The sequence below is a fragment of the Mus caroli genome, unplaced genomic scaffold (assembly GCF_978045245.1).
Source record: "Mus caroli unplaced genomic scaffold, Mus_caroli_1 scaffold_1, whole genome shotgun sequence".
NCBI classification, from domain to species: domain Eukaryota; kingdom Metazoa; phylum Chordata; class Mammalia; order Rodentia; family Muridae; genus Mus; species Mus caroli.
The window spans coordinates 187,456,734-187,481,692 of NW_028227256.1; the positions used below are offsets into that span (position 1 = coordinate 187,456,734).

At 41.0% G+C, this 24,959-nt stretch overlaps 1 protein-coding gene across 1 annotated transcript in view; it reads right to left on the bottom strand.

The window, feature by feature from the left end:
* Nucleotides 1–399: 399 nt before the first annotated feature.
* Cenpf (centromere protein F) overlaps nt 400–24,959 on the bottom strand; it is a 46,316-nt gene continuing 21,756 nt past the window's right edge. Inside the window, exons 11-18 of the mRNA XM_021160826.3 lie at nt 20,504–20,639; nt 15,221–18,627; nt 10,819–13,650; nt 9,620–9,772; nt 9,033–9,192; nt 7,027–7,503; nt 5,300–5,478; nt 400–1,199 (exon numbers count right to left, since the gene is read on the bottom strand). Coding sequence (XP_021016485.1) covers nt 996–1,199; nt 5,300–5,478; nt 7,027–7,503; nt 9,033–9,192; nt 9,620–9,772; nt 10,819–13,650; nt 15,221–18,627; nt 20,504–20,639 — 7,548 coding nt within the window. The 3' untranslated portion in view covers nt 400–995. The remainder of the gene's footprint in view (nt 1,200–5,299; nt 5,479–7,026; nt 7,504–9,032; nt 9,193–9,619; nt 9,773–10,818; nt 13,651–15,220; nt 18,628–20,503; nt 20,640–24,959) is intronic.

Consider the following 24,959-nt stretch of genomic DNA (forward strand, 5'->3'; position numbering starts at 1 on the left):
AACAAATCATCTACTGCTAACTTAAAGCCTGAAAAATCTTTTACCTTTATTCAAGGGCATAGAGGCTTAGTCAAGTGTTTTTATTTGTTATTGAGTCAAAATGCCTTCATCTTTTCAAGCCCTATTATCAACAGACAGATGGGAACATTCTTGTACCTTTGCTAGTGGTATTTAATGAGCACAAGATACTAGTTTAATATATCCATACTCTCAAACCATCTGTATGAGCAACATTCTACAGTATGCCTCATGTTCAGTAAGTATACTAGTATCACACATTCAAAGACATGTATCATTTGTTCAAACATTTTTACTTTTATGGGAGGCGGTTTTAGTTAAGAAGACATAGTGGTGCTGGTCATAATGTTTTTATATTTAGGAAATAACTTTTACAAAAAGTTTACAAGGACATACTTTATTGTAACACGAGACACAGAAATATATACCAAAAGAACTATGATGACAGGAAAACAGTGACAGTAAACATGATCTACACCACCACGGAAGTGTATGAAACCATCAGACTAACTAGTAGTAAGTGCACACTGCAAACTCCCCACACGCTATGGACAGGTGATAGAAGCAGGAAGCTATGAGACACACAGAAAGGAAGACCATATCACACACTGCGCACACAGGCTGTCCTCACTTAACTCAGCTCCAACTCTTGATCTACACAGGAAGATCCTAACCAAATCATTGCAGCACCAAGTGTAAAATCCACACACAAATCATGGTGCTTTCCATTTAACTGCAGCAAATGCTCACGCTCTATCCATTACTATTTACACTTGGGGTAAGAATTAGGACTACTAGGTAATTGATAGGTGCTTTCAACGTTTGCAGCCTTACATATGGGAGACCTGAGCACCACACACACAGCATAAAGACTCAGGTATTCTCTAGTGATAGATAAGGTGTCCTTGGCTCAAGACAAGTCCCCACGGGCAGGCTCCTTTGAGTCATGCCACCTTCCAGAGCCCTGAGTGGACATTTCACTGGACCCGGCAGTTTTCGTTGTTCATGGGATCAGGCCCAGCAGCTGGGCTGGAGGCAGGGTAGGCCCGCTTGGCCCTCAGGCCCTCCCTGGGGCTCTCTGTAGAGTTTCTCCCAGGAATATTACTGGCTGTGAGAGATTTTGCTGGGAGTTCTTGGAAGGCAGTGTGTGAATCCGCTGAGCTCTCCTGAACAACCTTGACCTGCAACATACATAGATCTGTTAGAGGCTCAAAAATGCATCCATATTTTTTGATGGTTATCACTGTTTTGTTCTATAAGGGACTGAACCGAGGCACTACATGTGTTAGGCAACTGACCCACCAGTGAGCTACATTCTCAGCCATATTTTTACTTTAGATTTGATAGAGGTTCACTTTGCTGCCCAGGCTAGCTCTGAACCTACTTTATAGGGCAGAGAGAACACTGAACTTGCGATCCTCCTGCTTCAGCCTCCTCGATGGTGGACAGAGGTCTGTACAGTAAGGTCTGGTCACACTCTCAAGAGTGGTCAGCACCTATCACCTAGGGCTCTTCTGTGGGAGGGACTACAATCTTATTATCTGCCTCCCTGAAAGCAGGAGTTACCTAACAGGAATTTACAACATCAGACACAACCTATATATAATAAGTCTCAGATTTCTCTCGATACCACTGATGGCCAGAGCCCTGCTCTCAAGCAAGTATGCCATTTCAGAACTGAAAGCAAAAAGTTTTAAAAGTAAAGACTGCATCTAATTTATTTATACTCATTTTTAACACCCACAATGCACCTGATTACAAGGCAGATGCACAACAAATTCCTGAGAACCAAAACCTGGCTCATAAGTCCCGAGTCCCTGTGGCATTCACAGTAAGTGCAATACAAATGCAGGTAACTGACTTCAGAGGAAAGCACCATATTTACAATATGTCAAACACCCAGGACTCATATAGAAGTGTCAATCACTCTCTTAATAGTGTTGATTCCATATTGGATTTGGAAAACAATTATCTAATAATTAAGTCCAGAAAGAACAAATCTCCCATGGTGTTCTGTCTTTTAGATGAAAGAAATTATACCAGAAAACAAAACTGTAAGGAAAGGTTAAGATGTTGATATAGGTGAGGAGTCAAAGCACATGACATACATAACAGTGAGGAACTGTAAGGATGAGAATCGGATAAGAAGGGCTGGAGACCAGGCTGTTGGTACTGTAAACCTGGGGACCTAATATATATATACATTTGAGACATGACAGCACTGTAGGGATTGCTGGCTAAATAGCCTATTCTACTTGGTGAGCTCCTGATCAATAAGACACCCTGTCCCAAAATAAGATGAAATACAAGGAAATACAAAAACAAAAAGTTAAAGGCAAGAATGGAAGTTTCAAGTACAAAACCTTCAGAAAAAAGCAAGGCAGCAAGATGAGATCAGCTGAGCCAGGAGTTCAAGGCCAGCTTGCACAATAGTGAGCAGCTGAAAGCAAAACCAGTCATTAATGGGCCCAGTGGCTCAGGCCTGGATCCCAGATGCTCAAGAGACTGAGGGAGGAAGAAGATGGCAATTTTTAAGGCCTGCTTGATCCTGCTAGAAAGCAAATTCAGGCAAGTCAGACAACTTAGCAAGACACTATCTTAAACAACTTAGCAAGACACTATCTTAAAACAAAAGTTAAGAAAGAAGGCTGGGGATGGAGCTCAGTGGTGGAAATCTACAGAAATGCACAAAGCTGTATGTTCAATTCTACCCAGTACTGTGCCTTACCCCCCACCCCCTGAGAAGGACAAGGTAAGAAACCTTTAAAAAGACTACTTTGCAAGTTCAGACTGGTGTTCAGTGTGGTGCCCCAAACATAAGCATACAACAGACACTCCCCAAGTAAGATGTCGAGGTTCTGAAGACTCTGAAACAAAAATAAGACTGGAGAGGATTTTCCCATTTATATTCTTTCTACAGAAAGCATGTGGCTTTAACAGCAGTTAGATACTTTGCACTACAGAACATACAGTAAATATAAGTCAACCCCCTTGAAAGCCTGCTCTCACGTCAGATCCTGTGCACAGGACACTGAAAAGCCAGTAGCCAAGGACCAGGAGTTGGTGAAAAGTTGAAGGGAAAAAAAGGTTTGTTGGTGATATCATTTCTTTTCTTTTAAAAAGAAGCAATGACACCAAGACAAGGTCTCCCTTGAATCTAAGAGGCCTAGGGTATTCAGTATTTAGGTTCTGATGGGAAGAAGGAAAGGATGGAAGCAGAGAGAATGATGGATCACTCAGAGAGAAGGAACTGAAACAGCAAGGCCTAAGCCAGAGACTGCAGTCCCTTGGCTTTCCCTGAGCTCAGACTTCATGTCTGACACTGTGAGTGTGATGGTCATGTAGACAGTTCAGTGTTCTCTCTGTCCACAGCCTGGCAAGGCCCTGCTTCTATCACAGTGCCACTACCCATCTTACCAGTGATGCCTGCAGCCAGGATGGAAAGGATAGATGTGGTGACCTGGTGGAAATAAATCCTACTAGCAGGGGAAAATACAACGTCCTCAAAGAGCTGCCAGCTGACCCTGTACTCACAGCCTCACACCATCCACAGTGGCCTTACAAGTTACAGAGGCCAGCCCAGGAAGCAGCATCATTCAGGGAATCAAGTCTATAAACAGCAGCTCCTTTGTCTCCGGCAGACTAGCATTTCCTAGTGACATAATGAACAGAATACTGCATCCAACGCATCTTACCCATTTTTTTCTACATTGAACTCATCAGTTATTAATAACTAATATAAGATTGCCAGATTTCACTTTAGGGGAGACTTTTCAGTTTTTAGTGACAAAGCACTTCAGGCGAACAGAGATGTCAGAAAATGCTGACTAAAACTGAAAATGACTAGGCTGGGTTCTTAAAATGTGAATCTAATCATAGTCTCCTAGACCCCCTGGTCTTAAGAGGGTCCCCTGCCATTCAAGTGCACAAAACTGCTTTGTAATTCATAACTGCTGGTGCCAACTACTGCATGCAGCTAATGCAGAGAACACAAATCCGCAGGAAACCATGGTTACTGCTCCGTACCAGCAGGTTCGACAGCAGTGTAGAGTGCAGGCCCCCTAGTGTGCAAAAACCTTTCTACTAGGTAATAAATATGAACACCACATGCAAACAGCCTTTACCATCAATTCCTAATAAAAGAAAAGAAAGAAAGAAAAAAGAACAGACTCTGTGGGGACTTCATAGGATGGTTTCTTATCTTTATAAAATCTTATTACTAAAGTAATTTCAAGGTAACATTTACAGCTACAAGCTAGGAGAAAGCAAATTACAAGGTTAACTGTATACAGAATGTCATCAATCAAAACAAACCCATTTGCAATGTGTTGCTGCTCTGATACAACTAATCACCAATGTTTCTGGTTTCTGTTATATGAGATCCTAGAGCTGTGCTCACTCGTGTAATATATATGTGTATATTGTATATGGGAGCCACTGTACTTGCTGAATGTTATTGGATTGCATATAAACTCTGACAGGTGAGCAAAGTAACATCACAAAAATTTAAAACTTCTTGAAGTTATTCTAGAAATTGCCAAGAATATCCCCATGGTTCGTAGTTTGAGAAACACAAACAAGCTGCAAAAGAGAGGTGTGAGCCTGGGGAGGCTTCCTCATGGATGTCATTCTCTTCCTTCTTTTACAGCGCTACAGTGTAAGAGAACAATGAATAAACCCTGAGTGAAGTAAGATGTAGGGATACGGCAGAGAGCTTGCCAAGCATACACAAAGGATAATTGGGGAGTGCTGGTGCACATCTAGAACTCCAGCACTCAGGAGGTAGAGGCACAAAGATCACGAGTTCAAGGCCATCCTTGGCTATATAGTGAGTTCATGGCAAACCTGAGATTTAAAAATAAAAGTTAAGTAAAACACATGTCACTGCTCACAGAAATGGTGCTACTAGTAGGAATTACAGTATTAGAAATAAAAATTCTCCACCTTTTGCCCAATGTAGTGAATATAAGTCGTAGAGAGTTAGGAGCTTTGATGGGGGGGGGGGGGCAGATAAACAGTGACGCCCAAAGGAAACCAACCTCTACAAACTACTGAAGCCAGGCTTCACTCTCGGGCAAATGTACTGGGTTTCCCATAACACCGACACTTTCCAGAAAGCTATTTACAAGCAGCCCTTTCAGTAGAGGATTAGGCCTCGGGAAACTGATGTGTATCCTTGGACTTGCTCATTCAGGCCCGAGTCAGACTGCAATAATACTCATCCCTAGGCCTGCTAACAGACTTCCAGGATAACAGGGAGGAAATGACATTCACATGTTACCTTTTGTGATCTGCTGCCACCAGCTGTTGGTTTGGAGGACTCTACAACATTTTCTTTGCCTAGAGATGGGGAAGATCCCACTAACTTCTGTGTAGCAAAGCGGGGGCTTGTCCTGGTTGCCAAGGTTGTTCTCCGAAGGATATATGGGCTTGTCTTTCCGGTTGGGATGTCAGCAAACCCTAAGGGCAAAGAGCTGCTGGTTGGTAATGGCACTGATTAGCTGTTTGGCTGGGTCGGCTGGGCTAGCAATAGAGGTCAGATGTTTGTGCATGCATGTACAGTAAAATTAACTACAAAACAGTGTTTCCCCTCAGTCATGGGAAACAATGTACTGAGCTTCATTGCCTTGGTAGTCATCAGATGAAATGGAAAATTAACAGGTTATTCCTTATGACAAAGATAAAAGATTTCAAAGACACCACAGTGAGAAAAAGGATCAAGGAGAAATCACATTATACCTTAAAAACAAACGGCTTCTTCTATATGGCTATATTACCTTGCACTTTCTAAGATAGGTAGGACATTTAATACAAATGAACTAGGATGAGAAAAGGCCAGCTCTTGTCTCAGAGTCAATGTAAGCCAACAGTGACTTAAGGAAAACAGGCTCAAGTGCAATCAGGTAGTGCAGGCTGCACTTCCTAAGAGTGCCTTTGTATCTGCTCATATTGTCTCCTCCCAGGAAAGGAACTGACCTGACTGGGGTAGAGAAGACTAGTCACAAAACCCTGAAAGATATCACAGGGGGCAGGGCATGGTGGCACATGCCTTTAATCCAGCACTCCGGAGGTAAAGGCAGGTGGATCTCTATGAGCGAGGTCGGCCTCCAAGTGAGTCCAGGACAGCCAGGGCTCTTACACAGAAAAACTCTGTCTTGAAAACCCAAAACAAATCAAATCAAAACAAAAACAAAACAGTGACAACACAGGGTAGGTACTCTACAACTGCACTCAGCTCTAACCACAGGCTTACAAGTAAGTAATCTACTAGAGAGTGCTAGCTAGCTACATACGTGGGAACCACGCTTCACATCAGCTTTGATTTCAGGGTTAGGGCAGAAGACCCAACCTGCTGTAGATTTAATAAATAAATAAATAAATAAATAAATAAATAAAACTATATGACTGAAGCTGGGTATGGTATATGTCTGTAATCCTAGCACAAAAAGGCCAAGACAGAAATACTTCAAGATCAACACCAGCCTGGGCTACACAGCAAGATTCTGTCTCAAAATATCAGAAAGAATTAAAAAAAAAAAGACAGAGAACAAAAAAGTCTACTTGTGATTTTAGACACTGCAACAATATCAAGTAGCTTTCAAAGTTCTAAACTATTACTTCAGAGGGCAGGGAGGAAGGGGCATTGTCAACCAGCCCACTTGTCCCAAGAAAGGAAAAGCTGACTGAAAACAGAATTTCTAAACAGACATTTAGCAGTCATTTCCAAGTCTACCAGCTTTTTGTACTGTTAAGAGTCAATCTCAGTCATTTATAATGTCACCAATTTAAAAAATGAACTAGTTTCTCCAGGCAGTGGGCTACTGTGCAATATTTTAAAACCTAAAAAGTAAAGATTTCTATCTTTCCTTGTGCCAATTTTATGTGAAATCTCAAAACTTCACATATTTCACAAGGACTTGAACAAAGGGCCATATGCAAGCTCTAAGTTCATGGTCTTCCGATGAGAGGCATCCTCACCCTATAACTCTGTATATAATCTCTGCATACCTTTCTTAACGACTTCTGGGAGTCCTTCTGGCTCGAACTCTGTCTCCTGCTCGTGCTCAGCAGGGCGAATGCTCTTACTGTCCGATTTCCTGCTTTTCTTAGGAAATGTCTCTGCTGTAGAAGGTGCTGCCCGTTCACCATGCTCCCAAACCCCACTGGACCTTTGCCTCTTGCCTGAAGCTTTATTTTGGCCAGATGTTGACTTCATCTCACTAACAGAAGTATTTGGAGACGGTCCTGGAATGGAAGAAATAAGCAAAGGAGAACTCTGGAGATCCTGTCTGGACTGCCGTGACTTCAGCCGAGCAAGTTCTATTTCTAATATCTCCTTGGCTTTCTCGAGCTCCTCGTGGCTTATCAGCAGGGAACAGTACTTATCCAAGTACTTGTCTGCTTCCTTGACTTTTTCTTCCAGAGTCTCTTTCAGAGCTTTGTTCTCAGTCATTACTTCATCTATGTTACTGTCAACAAGAGAACCTGTGAAAACAAAGTGACCCTGTCACACAACTTGCCGCTACTCCATTAATAATGGACACTTCCCAGCAGGTAATTTTTTTTTTAAGATTTATTTTTATTTCATATATGTGAGTACACTGTCTTCAGACACACCAGAAGAAGGCACTGAATCTCATTACAGATAGTTATAAGGCACCATGTAGTTGCTGGGAGTTGAACTCAGGACCTCTGGAAGAGCAGTCAGTGCTCTTAACCGCTGAGCCATGTCTCCAGCCCCAGCAGGTGATCCCTAAGCCTGGTCTTTGGACCTGTGCAGACGTTAAGGAGCACATCCTGCTGTGTCTGGAGACTATGAAGCAGTCTAACACATGACAGTGCAACTAAAACCCAACTAAACTTAAATCCCCTTAGAGAGTAGTTACAAGAGCCCAGCAAACTAACTTTTATATCCCTCTTTCCCAACCCACTCTTTCCACCAGAAATGAATAAGCAATCTAACTCTGAAATGATCACAAAGTCTATGCTGCATGGTTTTGGTGACAGGTGCCAGCCTATGAAAATCTAAGTCGCTAAAGGCCGTGAAAGCATTCTGAGTGAATACAGGGGCAAGCAGGTACAAATGTAGACCCACAGCAAGGCAGGGGCCTCAGTAAGCTTCTGGTGCTAGGGATCGCAAGGGACTTATGAGGAAAACTCCCAGTTTCCCAAACCTACTCCAATCACTCTTCTTGGTAGAAAAGACCACTGCACTGCACTGCACTGCACTGCACTGCACTGCACTGCACTGCACTGCACTGCACTGCACTGCCACACTCTAGAAGCCTCCCACACACAGCAGTCACTGGGTATCCATGGAGAAAGCAGAGTGTGAGTGGATAAAAGAGGCATGGTTAATTACCAATGAGAGAAGAGAAGAGGGGGAGGGGAGGGGGAGGGGGAGGGGGAGGGAGAGGGAGAGGGAGAGGGAGAGGGGGAGGGGGAGGGAGAGGGAGAGGGAGAGGGAGAGGGAGAGGGAGAGGGAGAGGGAGAGGGAGAGGGAGAGGGAGAGGGGGAGGGGGAGGGAGAGGGAGAGGGAGAGGGAGAAAGAGATGAGATGTTGGGCAGTAGTGGCGTGCGCCTTTAATCCCAGCACTTGGAAGGCAGAGGCAGGAGGATCTCTGAGTTTGAGGCCAGCCTGGTCTACAGAGTGAGTTCCAGGACAGCAGGGCTACACAGAGAAACCCTGTCTTGAAAAACAAAAAACAAGCGAACAAACAAACAAAACAACAAAACAAAACAAAAACACTACCAAAACGGCAAACTCTTTATGGAGATCTATTAGCAAAGGGTACCATCCTTCCCCCGTGGAAATAATTCTATTTCGAAATGTAGGCTTCACTCTGAATCCTATAGTCTTAACTATAGTTAAGTCTTAACACAAGGTTAAGACCACAGGTCAGAAATTAGAAAACACTACTAAAAAACTACTAAACTACTTTTAAAACTTAGCGCAGAACTGAGCACTGAAGCGATTTTAAGCGTGCACACAGAGCACCCTATCTAGCACCCACCTGCTCTCTGCTGCTGTGCAGCCTCAAGCTGGGAGAGCTCTTTCTGCAGCATCTCCTTTTCTCCTTCCAGCTGTTTACAGGATTTGAGCATCAACTTTATTTTCCCCTGAGCACGCTGAAGTTCCTTCTCAAGCTGATTCACAGATTTCAGGTGCGCTGCCTACAAAACAGATGTAAGTTCATTTAAAATCTTTGATTTCATTTTATAAGTATATTAAAATATATATGTATTAAAAAGCTAAAACATATTAAAGCAACAATAGTACAGTTATGTTTAAAATATAACATCTCAAAATGCATAAAATAAGCCCCCTCTCTACTCAGCTCCCTAAGTCTCCCCGACAACCAGTGTGGATTTGGAAATTGTTTTCAGCATGACATGGATCATGGTTCCTAAAGTAATATCTCATGGCTCCTAGGCTCACAGAAGTATCAGATGGTGAAGATCACTACAGACCTGAGCATATCAGCTTGGGTTCCAAAAGCTGAAACAACTGTGGCACATTGCAGAATATCTTACAAAGACAACCAGAGCAGGCACACCAATTAGCAGAGGCAAAGAAATCTGTCTGTCATGGGAAACTTACTTTGGTGTTCTTTAGTTCTTCACCCAGCACTTTCACTTCTTCTGTTAGCCTGGTTTTCTCTTTATTGTAGTCTTCGCTCAGCTGTGTTGTTTTCTGTAGCATATCTCCCAGCTCCCTCTGTAGCTCTGCTTCCTTCCCAGTCACTGTGTTAACCTGGAATGTAATCTTCATTAGCACTTGCTCTGCTCTGTTATGAGTGAATTAACCACTGTTATGGCACACACCGCTTCTTTTATTTGTTTATTTATTTATTTTTATTGGGTTTTCGATTAAAGGCGTGCACCACCATCGCCTATTATGGCACACACAGTTTCATTCATTCATTCATTCATTCATTCATTCATTCATTTATTTGGTTTTGGATTAAAGGCGTGCACCACCGTCACCCAGCCACACACACAGTTTCTTTAAGAAAACAGAACCTGGCTGACCACTCTTCCCCAACTAATCCACTCACCTGTTATACTCAAAATCAACTATGTGCTCCCATTTTTTTTCCTCAGCAAAGGTTTAAGATAGCAGTAAGGAAAGAAGAAAGATAATATTCCTGAGACTTAAAACCATTCATAAAGGTTCTAATTTAATGTTTTAAGAATGTTTTAAGGGATTGCCTTAGCTTTTATTTACCGTCTTAGAATTTTATCAGCTCTTAGATATACTAATCCCACCATTCATGCTAAGGATTAAGGTTATAAACACACAAATCTTCGAAAATACAGTTGTGATAGACTTCATTTTCTAGACATTCCTTTTTAATTATCTGTTGAACAAAACATTTAATTTGAAGGAATCCCTTTCACAGATCAGCCTAATTTTTCTCAACCCCACCCTAGAAGCTAGGAGTGTCCCACTGGTCCTAATTACAGTATCTTCAGGCATTCTTTCTCCTAAAGGTAAGAAGGGCAGAGGATGTCTTCTGACCCTAAGCTGTTACATTCTTGCCACAGTTAGGTTAAGGAGCTGTTTTACTGTGATGAACTTCAACTGTAGATAAGAACCTAGAACTAACTACATCAAACCCAAGATGTGAAAATCACATCAAAAACCTAATCTAATTCACAAAAATGTCCCTTACAAGCACATTAAAGCAATCACTGCTGCCTGAGCTGACTCAATGATCCTGTAGTCAAGACCATATAAACACAAAGTGTCTCCTTCCCTGACCATACTTCCACATGAGAATAAGTAATGGCACTTACTCTTTCAACAAGCGCTACTTTCTCCAACTTTATCAATCCAAGGTCACTTTCTAAACTCCTGTGAGAATTCTGCAGGGCTTCATAGGTGCTCTGCAACGTGTCGTTTTTAGATTGCAGCACTTGGACCTTCTGCTCCAGCGCCATAGTCAGATTTCTCAGCTCTAGTTTCTGCTTCTGCCAGAGTTGCTGCTCTCCTTCCACTTGGGCAAGTTTACACACAAGCTGCTCCTGACCTTTAAGTTGCTCTTTCAGTGTCCTGATCTCTTCCTCTCCCTTCTCTACTTTCTGTTTGCCAGCTTCTACTTCTTGAGTGAGGGCATTTACAGATGACTGAAAAATAATATATTTATTCTTGGCCTCACCAAGGTCCTGTAGCAGCTGAGCCTTCTCAAGTTCAAGAGTTTGTACTTGACTACCCAGATTCTGTTCTTTGGTCTTATAGACTTCTTGGTCATTGCACAAGGAAACCACTGTCTCGTTTAGCTCCTTTAATTGGGTTTGAAGCATCTCCACTGTTATTTTCGCTTCCTCTTTCATCTGTACTTTTTCTTGCTCTTTATCTTTCAGTAGGTTTTCAATAGAAGAATTTATTGTTTCTAAGTCAGATACTCGCTCTTGCTCTTTTTTTAATTCTTTCATGAGATTTTCATTTTCTGACCTTGTACTAATAAGTTCTAACTGCAAGTCTTGGAGGTTTTGGGCCATTCTTTGAATTTCTGATTTTAAAGTCTGTATCTCTGCTTTGGACTTTTCAGCTTGGAAAATCATGTTTTTCTCTGATAGTATCAATTCTTGTTCAAGGTTCTCAACTCGGTCCTTAAGCAAGTCTGCATGGTGCTTACTTTCCTCCAGTTGTTCTAGGATGTTTTGATGCTTCTTTTCATCAGCATCTATGTGAACTTTTAGCTTTCGAATGCTACTTTTCAAATGATGCACTTCTTCCCCTGGTTGGTCTAGACTCTGTTCTTGGGCCTTCAAGGTTTCTTGGTCATTACACAAGGCTGCCACTTCCTCCCTGAGTTCTTTTAACTGTATCTGAAGCATCAGCATTGCAGACTTAGAGTCTTCTTCCATCTGTACTCTTGCTTGCTCCTTCTCTTCCAACAGACTTCTCAAGGAAGAGCACAGTTCATCTAATTCTGACACTCGACTTTGTTTCTCTTGTAGCTGCTTTGCTAGATGTTCTCTTTCAGTCCTAACTGTAACAAGGTCTAATTCAAAAACTCTCAGGCTTTTGGTCATTTCATCCTTTTGTGCCTTAAGGGTCTCCGCCTCTGCTTTCAAATTCTCAGAATCAAGAATTGCCAGCTCTTGGTTTTCTTCTGACCTCTCCAATTCCCGCTCCAGATTCTCCACTTTATCCTTCAATGAGTCACTTTCACGCTGGCTTTCTTTCAGTTTCGCCACAGCACTGAGGTGCTTCTTCTCATCTGCCTCAATTCGGACACTCAGTTTCTCAATGCCTCGTCTCAGCTGATGCACCTCCTCCTGGGCTGAGCTCAGCTGCACTGCAAACTCACCTTTCTCCTTGAGTGCCACCTCCAAGGCCTTAGAGATTGCCCGCTTTTCACACTCTGACTCAGTCAGCTTGATCTGGAAGTTTTGAGACTCCTTGACCAGTGATTCTTTCTCTTTATTCAGTTGTCCAATTTGTATTTCCAGCTCACCAATCGCCAAAGATAATTCTTGTGAGTCATTCTGCAAATTCTGCAGCTGCTCCTGGAGATGAGCTTTGTCTTTTGTTAGCTCACCCACATTAAAGGACAGAGTCTGAATGAGACCTGCTTTGTCCTTGACCTCAGACTCTACTGCCCCAATGTGACGGAGGCTCTCCCTTTGGTGAGACTCCAGCTCTTCTATTTTCTCTTTCATCTTTTTAGACATCTGATCCAGTGCTTCCCTTTCTTTTGACACACTATCTAATTCTTCCCGGAGTCTGTCTCTCTCACTTGTAACTGTAAATAGTTCTTCCTTAAGGTCAGTAATAACCTTTTGCTTACTTTCAGAGTCTCTTTCCAAACAGAGCTTCTCTGCTTGAACCACCTCTAAGTTAGTTTCCACAGATAGGATGTGATGCTCAATATTAGCTTTCTCAGACTGAATTCTGGTCAGTTCTCTTTCCATATCAAGAAACTTCTCCTTATAATTGTCTTCTGTGGTGGTTGCATTATCTTTAGTAGATTTACTTAACAACTCATTTGCTCCCATATCTAAGTTAAAACCAAGATCTTCTTCTGACTTTTCTACTCTCAGACATACCTCCTGGTTACATGGAAGGGATTCCAACTTTTCACTTAAGTCAGCTTTTTCCTTCCTGAGGTCCTTGACTATTTTTTCCAATTGTATGCATGTTGCAATCTTCATCTTTAGCTGTACTTCCTGTAAACTCAGTTTTGAATCTGCCTCCATAATTTCATTTAGCAAACTTTCAACTTTTTTGTCCCAGTCCTCTACTTCAGGAAGTAATCTCAAATTCTCATTTAAGGTGTCTTTCTGTAACTGGAGATTCGGGATAGACTCCTGATCTTCCAGAACATCCATGGGTACCAAAACATTTGAACTAGAAAACAATTCAGAAATGCATTCTGAGCAGTCCTGGGTTTTGACCTCCGCTGGTGCCTCACAATTGGCCTTCAGGGGCTGCTCTTCACAGCCCTCTCCTGTGAGCCTGGGAGTCTCAGTCTCAGTGACCGAAGTTTCCAGACCAAGGTCCTGCTGAATATCGTTATCACAAGTCTGGTCAGTGTCCTGCTTTGGTGTTTTCTCTGTAGTCTCTGAAATATATACTTCTGATTCTTTTATATCATAATTATCGTTTTGGCAACGAACAGCCTATAAACATAATATAAACCAAGAAAGCATTTTATTTTTTTGGAAGAATCAAAATAGAATCAGTGGTTTAACTATTACTTTATAGAAACTGCCCGTATGGGTACTGCTATGTATATCCCTCCAAATAGCATCACTCTCAACACTTCATTCCACCCTGCTCTGTCTTGATAGTCAACATGAACCTTCAGTGGGCTCTACCTATGTGCAAAGCACTGGGTAAGATATTTATCATAAGGATTAATCCTCCAGGACATTCATTTCACTACATCTAATGTGGAAATTGCATCTTTCTTTCACAGCTTTTAACGTTTTAGGAAGCATAAAAGAGTAGTTTTTGTGGTTATCAGGTTATCAGAGAGGTTCACAAACCTCAGATAAGATGGTTGCTGTTTAGATCCTTAGTCCTCATGCTCTAGGTCCTCCTCAGTTACTTACTAAGAAAAGTGCTTATGCGCAGACTGTCTGCCAAAGACCTCATCCTAGTCAGTACTTTCTTGGATAAAGTGCATGTTTTTGTCTCAATTTCATATGAACTAGGGCACTCTCATTATGACTACCCCTACCACCACCTCAAAATGATCTATGACCTTCACCTCACAGAATTCCAAAACTGTACTGCATTAGTATTTAAGCTGGTCAACTAGAAAAGACAAAACCACAAGGAACTAAAGTATAAAATAAATCTCTTTAAGTAACTGATACCATTGCTAATTGCTAACTGCTAAAAATAAATAAATAAATAAAATAACATTTAAATAATTTCTTATATCTAGCTTAATAACTAATACTATAACATTTAAAATAGTCTGAAAGGCATGAAGCTAAGCCTCCCTAACACATCACTCACTGCTCATAAGTTCTTAATATTTAAGTGTACCTTATTAATTTCCAGTATATGTTTAAAGTATATGTGGTGTGTTGAATAGAAATGGTCTCCCCACAGGCTAATATATTTGAATGCTTGGTCATTAGGGAGTGGTGCTATTTAAAAGGGATTAGCTGTAGCCTTGGTAGAGGAAGTATGTCACTGGGGGGGTGGGGGGGTGGGGATGTCAAATGTTCAAGCAAGGCCCAGTATCTCTTTCTCTTCCTGATGCCTGAAGATCTGGATCTAGAACTCTCAGCTACTCTGCAGCACCATCTCTACCTGTGTGCTACCATACTTCCTACCATACTGATAATTCCCTAAACTGATAAACTGTAAGCCAGCCTAACTAAATGCTTTCCTTTGTAAGAGTTGCTGTGGTTACAGTGTCTCTTCACAACAATAAAACAGTGACTAAGACAGTATACATTCTAAAGATTTACAACTTCAGACTTTAAAAACATTTTTGGTGCTTTTCCATAAAATATTTAAAACAAGTCACAATGGACATTTACTCCTCAAATAGTTTCCTCGCTTTTTTGAGTCCGGTTAGCTCTGGGAAGGTTTTGGTTACGTTTTCATTTATTTCTTTAAACCCTAAAAATACTCCAATTTTGATTTCCTATGAATTCAATCCTATAAACATTTACTGAGTTTAACTAGGCATGCACACAGAGGAATGGCATGTATATCCTAGGTACTTACACTTTCCAAGTCAGTGCCAAGCAAAGACCTCGAGCTTAAGTCCAGCTCCTGTAACTGAAGTCGTGCTACCTCAAGTTCAAGGGACAGATTCTTGGTCTGCTGCTTCTCCTCTGCTAACTTGGACTCCATTTCCAAAGTGACACTTGTTAGCTTCTGCTGCCATTGCTCCTTTTCTGACAAATACTGCTTCCTAAGGCAGCTTAGCTCTTTCCTCTCAGAACTCAGTAACTGCTCAAGCTCTTCAAGTTCTTGATTTTTCGTAATCCTTTGGCTCTCAATGTTCTCTTCTAGATTCTTGAGGGACTGCAAGTACACCTGACACAGGATTTCAAGCTCCTCAACGGTCCTCACAGAGGCAGGTGGGACTTCCTTCTCAGTCAGCGTCTCCTCCTCCAGACTGCTGGAAAACACTTCATCAAAGTCACAAGAATTGGCTGAAGCATTCCCTTCTAAACTTAGATGACACGTGTCTCCAGTTTGTTCTAAAACACCTTTGTAAAAGGACCTTTCTCCAAAATTTGTCAGAGACGGGCTGCCTGCCCCACAGAACGACAGTGGCAGACCATGCCCACCCTCAGCTGCAGGCTCCCCCTCCTTTACTACGTCACCCTGCAAGGTTCTCAGACTCATTGACAAGGCAGAATTTTCAGCTTTTAATGTGTCCACGTAGGAACGCAGTGCTGACATCTTAGCGCTCACCTCACAGTGCTGATCATGTAAAATTTTGTGTTCACTTTGTAAACAGGAGAATTTCTCCTGTAATTCAGCAAAGTGCACTCGGACCTCTTTGTTTGACAAGGTCATTTGTTCACAGAAATTGCTACTGTCCAAAGGAGTCAAGAAAATAGATGTGTGGTTTGCTTTATCATGAAATTCAACATCTGAGGTGTCTTTCATCAGCTCATTCTGGGACAGAGCACTCTCGTGGTTTAGCATTTTCATCTCACTCACTAGCTTCTCGACCTCTGCCGTCATCTGACTAGTTGCCGTGATACACTCTGTCCGTGAGTCATTCAGCTCGGACTCTAGCTGTAACTTTTCAACTCTCAATGCGTCACACATTTTCCCTAGCTCATTCAGTTTGTTCACTGCTGTCTGTAGAGAGCACTGTAAGTGTGCATTCTCGTTTTGACTTGCTGACAACTCCTGGAGCACGGACACATACTTTTCTTCTGCTGTGTCACAGTCTGTAAGCCCAGTCCTTGCCTGTGACTGAGGGTCCTGTGAACTCTTGGTTTCTAGCTCCTCTCTAATTGTCTGTAATTCCCGCTGCAGCTTGTTCTTCTCCTCCTCACTTTGGTCAAGCTGTACTTCCAGAATTCTTACCAAAGCTTCTAGATGTACCAACTGAGCCTTAGAACTGTCTAGAGAAACGTCTTTAGTGTCGAGATCCATCTGGCACTGGGAACCACTCTTACCTATCTCACCCTTGGTTGCTTTTACAGAGTTCTCCACTGGCTCTACTGCGAGATGATAACAATCATGCTTGGTCCGCGTTAACTCCATCAGTTGCTCATTCTCAAGTGTTAAGTTGCTAACTTCGTTTTGCTGCTCATTTTGCTCGTTTAAAGTCAAGCATTCTTGCCTTAAGCCATCAGTCTCACTCATGGAACGCTTTTTGGTGTTTGTAATCTCGGATCTCACAGTTTGTTGCTCTATCTCCAACTCTAGCATTAATTTCCTGTTTTGCTCTTCAGCGAAAGCTAATTTTGTTAAGAATTCTTGCTGTTCCTTTGCAAATGTTTCCTTTAACTGCTCCAGTTCATTCTTTCTACTTTCACAAAGAGCAGTGCACTCGCTGAGCATGCATTCTAACTTAGCATTGTTTTCTTGTGCTGTTTTGTAGTTTCCCCTGAGATCTTCCAACACAGCTTCTGTTTCTTCACACCGCTGTAATAATTGAAATCTTTCCTGCTTGTACTGATCACACAGCTCTGCAATGCTTCTCTCTTGTTCTGCTATACAGCTTGTAATCTTCTCATGCTTTTGGAGTAAATTCATTTTCTCCTGCTCTAAGGCCTCATTAACTTCCTTGAGAGCCCCGTTTGCTTGGGTTAGCTCTTCAATGTTTTTTTTACTTAATGAGATGATAGAATTCATTTCCTTCTTCTCTGAGCTCAGAGTGTCAGATAAAAGCTGTAGCTCCTTCAGAGTACCTTCAAGAAGACAGTTATTCTTATTTAACTTTTGAACCTCTCTTTGCTGGGCTTCTAATTTTTCTTTCAAAAGCTGTAACTCTTTTTCCTTACTCTCAAGGGTTGCTAAAGTCTCAGCAACAATATTCTGATGAACTGCAGCATCTTCCTGCAATTTACTAATACATTGATTTGTTTCAGCCACAAAATTCTGATGAATCTGCTCTGCTTTAATGAGGTTTTCTTCCACTTCCCCTTTGATTTGTAGCAACTCTTCACACCGCTTTCGCAAATCTGAATTCATCTGGTTTTGAGACTCCAAGGAACTTTCAAGTGAAGTGACTCTATTTTGTAAGATGGCTACATTTTCTGGACTTCGGCCCCCATCTACAGAGCAGTCACTCCTTTCTGAATTTATGCTTCCTTTTTCCCCCATAAGATTTGCAAAGGAATCACTCACTGCAGGCTGCTGTTCAAAAGCCAAAGAGTTTCTCTGATTATCCTCAGAACTTCTCTGATTATCCTCATTTGTCACCAGAGAAGATCCTCTGGACTTGAGCAAATCCCTCAGTGTCTCATATTCCACACGCAAGTCTTGGTACTGCTGGTCTTTGGTCACTACTTCACTTGACAATAACTGAAGCTTACATTCCAAACTTTCAACTTGCCCAGTGAGCTTATTTGCTTTCAAGCACATATTCTCTATTTCCTTCTGATGCTTCTGGTCCGAGGATTCGGATTTCTGCTGCAGTTCCAAGTAAGCTTGTTTCTGTGTCTTGATCTCTACCATCTTGCTGTCTAACATACTATGAAGGTTTTTAATCTCCACAGTAAAGTTTTCTCTTTCCATCTCCAGTGTTCTTACTCTCTCATTAGAGTCAGGACTTGTTTGTTGTGTCTTGAGGCTGTTCTCTAAGTGGTTGATTTTACCCAATAAGATTTCTTTTTCTGATTCTATCTGACTTATGAGTTTTTCACTATCAATTTTCCAACAAGAAATCTGATTTTTCTCTTCTCTCAATTCTTCACATTCTTTCTTTTTTAATTCCAAAGCACTCAGCAAAGTTTCAAATTCCTTCTCTATCTTATTTAACTTATTATTCAGTTGATCAATGTGGTGTTCCCTTTTCTTCAAGAGATCTTGAGAACAGTTTCGCTGTCTTTCCAGATCAGCTAGGGCAAGTTTCAGCTTCTCTAAAGTTAGTGAGTTTTCTTGCTGATTTAGTTTTTCCTGAAGATCTCGTAACATGATTTCCTGAGAGGTATTCTTAGCTATTTAAACAAACAAATGAACACAAGTTGTCAATGTTTATAACAAATATCTATTTCATAAAAATTTTATACTCTGGCATTAGGGTATAATTCAGTAGGGAAGAATTGGCTAACATGTCTAGTCTATGAATTCTATAAATAAAATATAATTTTAAACTCTAAAAAAAGATAAAAGTATTGAAATTAATAGGCTGTCACATCCTGTAAAACTTGACATTAATGCTGAAGTCCTTGAAAGTAATACACCTAATTTTAATTACCTTAGTTATTATTTTTCTGATATCTCAAGTAGCTTCATAAAAATGATGCATAAAACAACAATAAGGAAATTTAGAGTATTTATTCCCTTTTTTTTTTTTTTTTGGCCCAGTGTTTTGTTTTGTTTTTGTTTTTGTTTGGTCAACGTAGATTTTTTAAAAAGGGAATAATCACCGGGCGGTGGTGGCACATGCCTTTAATCCCAGCACTTGGGAGGTAGAGGCAGGCAGATTTCTGAGTTCGAGGCCAGCCTGGTCTACAAAGTGAGTTCCAGGACAGCCAGAGCTACACAGAGAAACCCTGTCTCGAAAAACAAAAAAAAAAATCTACATTGAGTATTTGTGGGCAAATATGTTATGCACATTCTAACCCCTCCTTAGTAAATGTAGTGAGAGAATGAGATTCAAGAGGAAGCTCCCATCACCACCATATTTCTGTCCTCTGATGACCCGCCCTCCCTAGTTGGAACTCTTTTCACTAAGCAGTGATAAAAAGGTTTAAGGGTAAGGGGACTAATCGAAAGCGTCTACAGTAAATACTGCAAGCTAGTGTGATGCAATGTAATACTAAATGAAAAACCACACTTATTCTCATGCACTAATTTCAGCCCTACCCAATATGACCTAAAGGTTTGTGACCCAGCACCTCTGAGATGCATTATACTACTCTGCATTTGTGGGCCTCACACAATCATACTTTTGATCAAGCCTGAAAAATGACCCATTCTTGTTTTCCTTAGGAAAGCTGAAGACTGGTACTTCTTCCACCTGCTATGGAAAAGGAAAGCAGTCTCAGGGATTCAGTTCTAGCTACTTGGGAAACTGAGGCAGGAAGATTAGTTATGCCCAACCTTTAACAAAGCCCAGTCTAAAATAAAGAGAATAAAAAGAAAAATTTTTTAAAACCCACAGAAGTATCACAAATTCAGGTCAATGGGTTAGAAATAAATTCTTCATGCACTTATCTCAGGTTAGAAAATGTTATATAAAAGATATGCTCCAAATAAATGTGAAAAAATGGACCAATTTACTATATACAACATTATTCTTTGGCTGTAAACCCAGGAAATAAAGTCATTTAGTCAAGTAAGTGTCAAAATACAATGGTTATTAAAGGGTTGGAAAGCATGCATTTAATGTAGGGTTTTTCCATTTCTAAGTGAAATGGTAATGAGTGAACAGCAATCTGTATGCAATGAACACACCTGAGACATAAAGGACTGCACTCTAGGGTAAAAGAGCACGGCCAATACAGTACTGTGTAGGAAATGTTCACCCCTGATGCCAAAAAGAGTAAAAACCATGCACTTTGAGATTCCGTGTGCTCTTATTTATCAACCCCAGGGACGTTGCATGGTAGATAGAAAAGGACACAACATTTTTCTGATAGGCTGTCATCCATCTTTCCTCATGGGAATAAGACATAATAATAGAGTTCTGGACTGCTGAAGTGAGTCACTGGGTAAAGGTGTTTAGTGTCAAGCCTGATGACCTAAATTTGATCTCCAAATATGGTGAAAAGATATGGAGAAAGGAGTTTTCCTAGACACACACACACACACACACACACACACCATGGCACATGTATACACAGACAACTCTAAAGATACTACACTCACCTCTCATTTCTTCTGCAAAATTCTGGCTCTTACTCAAAGACACTTTGACTTTACCAAGTTCTTCCTCCAGGTGGCAGACTTCTCTGGTCCTCTGCTCAGACTGACTCCTAATGAGACTGTTCTCCTTCTTCATTTCCTGAAAACATATTTAGTTTGTTTTAATCTAAACAAATGCTCAAGGGAGTCACAATTTCTGCTTTAATAAAAGTCCTTCACAGATCTGTCTGTATCTCAGTCAGCAATCAACTTTCCTTTCCAATATCTAATTAAAGTATCATGTTATTTGAATCAAATTACATCATAAAAGCAGATACCAAATCTAAGAATTATCTTATACCGTCAGGAAATATGCTTCTTCAAACCTTCTGGTTGTTAAAGAGTTAGCTCAGAAGAAAAAGCCTATGTATAAGATAATTAAAGACAAGAGTTTCAGATTCCTATCAAGCCAGATTAGTTAAAAAAAAAAAACAAAAAAACAAAAAACACTAATGTTCCAAGAACAAATTTTTGCTTCTCACTGCAAAAACAGCAGTATAAGGTTTACTATCACAAGAGTGCCCTGATAGATGAAATTTCCTTCAATGAATGCTTTCACCAGCATAGCTACAGTGGTCACATATGTAATGTATACTGGAATGTATACTATAAAAATGTATATATAAATAAAACAGCATCTCAGCCTTCAGCAGGATCACCTCCATGGTATAAGGTGTGGTCCTAGTCATTCAATACATATCTAACAGAGAAAACTGCTAAAAAGGCACTGAATAATCTATGTGACATCAAAAGCTGGCACATAATTCATCTTGTATAGGGGAGCCTGAGCACTCACAGGTTCATTGGGTCCATGATTAAATATTCATACCCACAGGGATGTGTACAGAAAACACACACACAAACACATACATAAAAGTGCAATTGTGCAATTTCATTCCACTCTGTTAGGAATTCTTGAGCTAAATCACACAAATGTACACACCAAATAAAAACATTATTACTCCTCCTTAACCTAAACCTGATACATTAAAAAAAAACCTATTCCTCCTTAACCTAAAACTGATACATTAAAAAAAAAAAAAACCACTCCAGTCACACTTAAATTTGTTTTCTTTAGGTTTTTCTCTATATTATTATCTTTATTAGTGTGTATATCCATGCATGCATGCACTGGACAGGCAGGGCATGCTTATGGCACTTCGACAAGATAACAACTTGGGGTAGTCAGGTTTTTTTATTCTACCATGTGTGTTGGTTGCAGGTATTGAACTGAGGTGTTTGAGATTGGCACACTAATTTATGTAGACCAAGCTGGCCTCACACTTGATATCTATCTGCTTCTGCCTCCTGAACATTGAGAGTAAAGGCACCCCTTGAAACTTTAATAATATTTTAATAGCTGAAAGGTACATGCACCTATATGATACCCTCCCCTCAAGAACAGGCATTATCTCCACTAACTGGGAGAACTTAAATATATCTCACACCTTATGGAATGAAAGAAATCTGTAAGGCACTTTTTAAATTACATTTCAAAAATACCCTTCTAAGAAGTAGGAAGACATTTTTTGAATCTTAAAGAAACAACTAAGACCCATCCTTCAAAACCTCACTGCACTGTTAGAAAACAGATGGCCCTGGCGATGCTATATTGGAAAGCTGCCTTCAATTATCAGTCTGGTTACTACCAGCAGATGGGTACCCATGTAACAAAGCCAAATTCAAAAAGAGGGAGAATCTGGCTCCTGGAAGTACTTGAAAACTTGCTGGCAGCTGTTGTGTTCATGTATATACATTCATTCCGTCATTAAAATGAGACAGAGGCTATTGACAGTATTACACTCTTGTCTCCTGTGTTCTGATCCTGTCTTGCTTACACTAGGAAACTGACTATGGAATTAAGATATCAATGAGAACTAAAGGACAGCTACAAAAGATCTTAAGACAGAGACATTAACCTGCATACTAGTCAGTAATCAAGCTTGCAAGGAAAAATTCATGAAGGTGAAACAATGAAATTGATTAAAATTAGCATTAATAAACTAAAGAAATGTTATCACTTGTTTGTTCTGTAGACTAAGAATAATCACCCATCTAATGAGATCACAGATGTAAAAGAGAGAACACTTTAAATACTTTGACATGTGTAATGGGGCACTGTTAGAATTTCTTCCCCAAATCTAACAGTTACAAGGTCATCAGAGTTGAATCATGTATTGACTTACTATTTTACAATCAAATCCAATCTGGGCCTTGAAAAGGAAGCTGGGAAGACTGTGCATGATAAATAGAATGCACCTCCACGGGGGGTGGGGGTGGGGCATTGGAGAGAGCAGGTACCACAAAGGAGGAGGGGTGGTTGTTGTATCTGCATGCCTATTTGTCTTTAGGTGTCTTAGTCCATAACTGCAGACATTTAAGAAAACAGCAAGCTCAATGAAAAGATTAGGGTGTCTTTCCCCATTCTGGCATTAGCTTTGTAAATAGTGGTTCCTAACGAAGGAATGTTCAGCCAATCCTGGGACCCAGCAGGCTTATAATGCTATGACTGCAACCAACCCAAGAATTTTAAGAGGCCAGAATTTAGAAAATGAACATCTGAAAATGGATGCACAGGCTGCCATCCATCAGCAATTAGTTTTCCATGAGGCTACAGCCACTTAAGTCTTGATTGGGCAGCTCATTAGCAACAATGAGTTAAGCATACAAGGGTATATTCTCCTAAGCATCTCTTCAGTCCTCACGTGATTTGCAAAATTGGGCAGTACTCGGGAAAACAGCAATCTCTAGACCACAAGCCAGCACTTGAGCTTAGCAAGCAATCCCACCCAGAGCAACTTGGTTTAGGTGCAGCAAGGGAAGCATCACTTCCAGGGCCAGCCGAAACAGTGCGATTCGAGTGCGGATTTCATGATCCCATCCATGAGAACAGCTCAATATGTCCCCTGCTGGGTGAAGGCTATCTATGTGGGAATGGAATGGATACAAAGATGTGCTATCTCCCTTCTCCTCTGTCATTCTTGCCTGCCAGACCACATTCCTTAGAGGACCTAATACAATACAGATCCCCATGCCTAGAAAGGTCCCCAAGCAAGCGTTTCCTCATCCTGCCTGTCAATGATGGCATTTTACTGCCAAACCCCAGTGCAATGGAAGCTGGCTCTCGAAGCCGGGTGAGCAGCTTATCTAATCCCCACATCACTTTGATACTAAATGTTAACTTTACCCTTGATTGGGCTATTAAATCACATTTCCAGCACTGATAATTTCTAATTGCTAGAAGTATATTAGTTTACTAAACACAGTCAAGGAAAATTTCAGTACAACTGCCACTTCATTTCAGCATCCAAAACCTAGAAGCATATTAAACTGTTTGTGCTTACTTTCTAATTAGATACAGAAATATGAAAATTCTCAAATACACTGTCTCCTGGCCATGACCCTTCTGGGCTGACACATAATTGCAAGTAATTTTAATATCAAAAGTCACTGATATTTGTGAAACAAAACTAGCAAGCACATCCTGGACTTCCATGGTTTATTGGACATTTACATGCTGGGCACTGGGCCACATACTTTATATAAAAATAGACTTAATCATGAATAGTCTTGAAAGGAAGGGATATTACTTGCATCTGTATGCAGACTAGGAAGGGCTCACCCCAAGGTAGCACAGTAGATGGTTGACATCCAGATAGTTCCCACTAGAGTCACCAGCACTATAACCCCCAGGCTACATCAGGTTACATCTCACTGACAAATCACTTCTCTGGACCCAACCACAGTTCAAAGTGGGAAGAGCAGGGAAGCCCTTTCAACTCTTACTGTGTCTGTCATCCCTAAAGAATGCTCATGGGCAGACATAAACACGAATTAAGACCAAGACTAAATTTGTATCTTGGCCCTGTGCTGATCACTTCTTACACATGACTATGTTCATTTGAACATGGTAGGCATGTAATGCAGAGCAGCCTGGAATTATAACCCAGACCCTGTGGGGATAAAGCAAGCCTTCAGAAACACCTGCAAGACAATGGCCCTACTATTAAAATGCCCCAGCAAGTCATGTCAAGGGTGTTTAGACTCTGAACCAGATGATAGTTCTACAAACTGTTTGAACGGGCAGCCAGTCAAGTCACAGGAGAGTTCCTGGCTAAAAGGGAAGCTCACAGAGGGAAGAGTTTCATGCCAGTCTGCCTGTGGAAATGTTAGCAGAAGCATCTGTTGGTTGGTCCCCACTGGCCAAAAGGCAAACATTTGTTTTGCTGCAATAAACATGCACTGGAAATGTTTGCAGATGAACTCATCACAGGATTTGACTGAATGTTTTCCACTCGGCGTGCAGGAGTTGAATGCCCCCACCCCATCTCCAGCAGTCTTCCCACTTTGTTGCTGGCTGCTTTAATAACTTCCTCTTTGCTATGACAGGTGTTCACATTTACAGTGAAATACCATGGGA